General features: G+C 44.9%; 1 protein-coding gene across 1 annotated transcript in view; it reads left to right on the plus strand.

Moving 5' to 3' along the window:
• Nucleotides 1-1,604: 1,604 nt before the first annotated feature.
• The window catches only part of LOC120244828 (adhesion G protein-coupled receptor E1-like), a gene marked incomplete at its 5' end in the record, with an annotated part of 45,531 nt that continues 44,401 nt past the window's right edge, over nucleotides 1,605-2,734 (plus strand). Inside the window, one exon of the mRNA XM_039251569.1 lies at nucleotides 1,605-1,764. Coding sequence (XP_039107500.1) covers nucleotides 1,605-1,764 — 160 coding nt within the window. The remainder of the gene's footprint in view (nucleotides 1,765-2,734) is intronic.

A 2,734-nucleotide genomic window follows, 5' to 3' on the forward strand; every position in this document is an offset into this window, starting at 1 on the left:
TGGTGTCTTCTAAATCACTTATTCTCCTTTCTGCCTCTTGAATCTGTGCATTGGAGGCCTCTAATTTATTATGTATTTCATTTATCCCTTTTTTAAATTCTTCATGCCTCTTTATATTCTCCATTTGTCTGTAGCCATAGTTTTTTTGATATCTCTTATGTTTTTTCAAGCCCAGCTATTAATTTTATGATTATTATTCTAAAATCTTGTTCAAATTCTGCTTATATCTGTTTTGAGCAGTTCTTTAGCTGTCAGTTCTTTTTGGAGTTTCTTTTGGGGAGAGCTTTTTCGTTTCGTCATTTTAGTTAGTTTTCTGGCTCTTCTTAGTTTTAAAGACCTGTTATGCTCTCTGCACCTGTGAGCGCTGCTGTATCCAGGAAGACTCTTCGACTGTCCAGGGCCTATCCTTTCAGAGAGTGTTTTTTGAAAGGTATCTCTTGGTCTCTCTTGTTGAGACCTTGGTTTTTGTTTTCCTACTTGTATTGATATTTGGGCCTCTCCACAGTGTGTACTTTGGCCTGTTTCTTGAGGTAGCCCTGGAGAGGAAAACAGACTGACAAACACACAGGGAGCAGGGGCACGCAAATGCACAAACAAATCTGACTAACATGCAAACTGAGAGGGACAGCGAAAAAGTTAAGAGAAAAGACGGAGGAGGGAAGGCAAATAATAGAAAATAAAAAAATACATAAAAGGTCATAAGGAAGAAAAGAAAAGGAAAATAGAAGAATACCAATGGACAAAGAATTGTTTATAGCATATAACCGGATTTCCCAGCTACAATTAAATAGCCGGATATATGCAGTGCTGGTTGAAGAGCATAGAGAGAGAGAAGACAGGTCAGGGATGAGGCAAAATTGGAAATAGAATGAACAGGCAGAAGGGATAAGAAGCTTTTTTCAAAGAATTAAAGGGTGGAGTATGGTTGGTTAGGTGAGAGAAGGATGCTGGTGTTATCCAGAGAAACTATATAGTCTAATTACTACTGAGAGAAAGAGATGAAAAGGTCGGTAGGTGTAGAATTTACATCTACAGAATGGACTAAATTTGATTGTTTAAGCACGCCAGTGACCAGAGGTAATCAGGTCAGTGTTCTATGGAAAAAAAGAAAAAAAGAAAAAAAAAAGGAAAAGGGAGGAGGGCAACTCTCAAGCAGGGATAGACGTGGTGTGATCCAATGCGTCAGGAGGGAGTTCTGCTTTGGCGGTTGTAGGGAGGAGAGTGGTGGCGCTCCACCTCGCTTTTATAGGTGTGTAAACTCCCAGGGCCAGGGGCTCAGCCAAAGTTTGTTGCGCTTTTCAACCCAGGCCAGTCCCAGCCTCCAAATCCCAGGCCAAGCACCCCGCTGAAATTGCCTCAGGAGAACCCCTGGCAAACCCCTCAGGGCAATTCCAAACATACAGGCTAGCTCTGGGGGTGGAGCCAGAAGCCGCTGCTCCCTTCTCCTCCAGGTCGGGCTGGGGAGCCTGGGCGGGGCAGGGGCCTTGTCTTCTGGCACGCTGAGCCCACTGGAGTGAGGAAATCGAGTCCCTCTGTGTCTCGTCACCCAAAACATGAACTCGCGGTCAAATCTGCCAGTTTTTAGCTCTTTGCCTTCCCTCTAGAGCTCCAGCCAGCTAGGAGCACGGAGGCCGGTGCCTGAGCACGGCTCCTCCAGGGGTCCAAGCCCTCCAGGAGGGCAATGGTGGGAGGCGCGCAGCTTCTCCCAGCCAGCCAGTAACCAGCACAAAGAAGCAAACCTCGAGCGCAGCCCCTCCGGGGCAAGTTGGTACGTGGAGGGGCTTGGTGTGCAGGTATTTTATGTGCAAAGTCTTTCTACGCCCCGAGCGGAGGTTTTTTCCCCCAAGCGGAGGTTTTTCTGTTTCAGACTCTCTTTTTCCCCCCTCTAACTCCCTGCAGAGGGGGGTCGCCTCGTCCCTCCAGTCTCTGATCCAGATCCAATTTTATCTTCCCCAGTTTGCACTCACGTTAGAAGGCTTTCTCAGTGGAATCTGCGTCCTTTTTCTCCCAATCTCTTGGGTTTAGTAAGGTTTCCTATGGCTTCAGATCTTTTCCTTGTGAGGCATGGGTGCGAGTGCAGGTACGAAGCTCCCTACTTCTCCTCCATCTTGCCCCTCCCTCCTACTCCAGCTTTCTTTTGACTTCCCATTGCATGATAGATATTTCTCCATCCCCTTACTTTTAATCTGAAGGTATCTTCCAGTCTAAAATGAGTTTCTTGTAGACAGCATATAGATGGATTTTGTTTTTTTATCCATTCTGCTACCCTATGTCTTTTGATTGGAGAATTCAGCCCATTTACATTCAGTGTTATTATTGAGATATGTGGGTTTAGAGTCTTTGTGTCCTTTGTGGGGTTCATGTTTGTGGTGGTGTCTCTGGTATCTTTGTTCCTTGCAACCTTTCCTTCAGAGCATCCCCCTCAGGATTTCTTGTAGGGCTGGCTTAGTGGTGACAAATTCTTTCAATTTCTGTTTATTTGGAAAGACTTTTATCTCTCTATTTTGAATGACAGGCTTGCTGGATAGAGGATTCTTTGCTACATATTTTTTCTGTTCATCACATTGAAGATCTCCTGCCATTCCTTTCTGGTCTGCGAAGTTTCAGTAGATAGGTCTGTCACCACTCTGATAGGTTTCCCTTTGTATGTTAGGGCCCTTTTCTCCCTAGCTGCTTTCAAAATTCTCTCTTTGTCCTTATATTTTGCCATTTTCACTATAATATGTCATGCAGA

This window comes from Hyaena hyaena, unplaced genomic scaffold (genome assembly GCF_003009895.1).
Source record: "Hyaena hyaena isolate Hyena2069 unplaced genomic scaffold, ASM300989v1 scaffold_396, whole genome shotgun sequence".
NCBI classification, from domain to species: domain Eukaryota; kingdom Metazoa; phylum Chordata; class Mammalia; order Carnivora; family Hyaenidae; genus Hyaena; species Hyaena hyaena.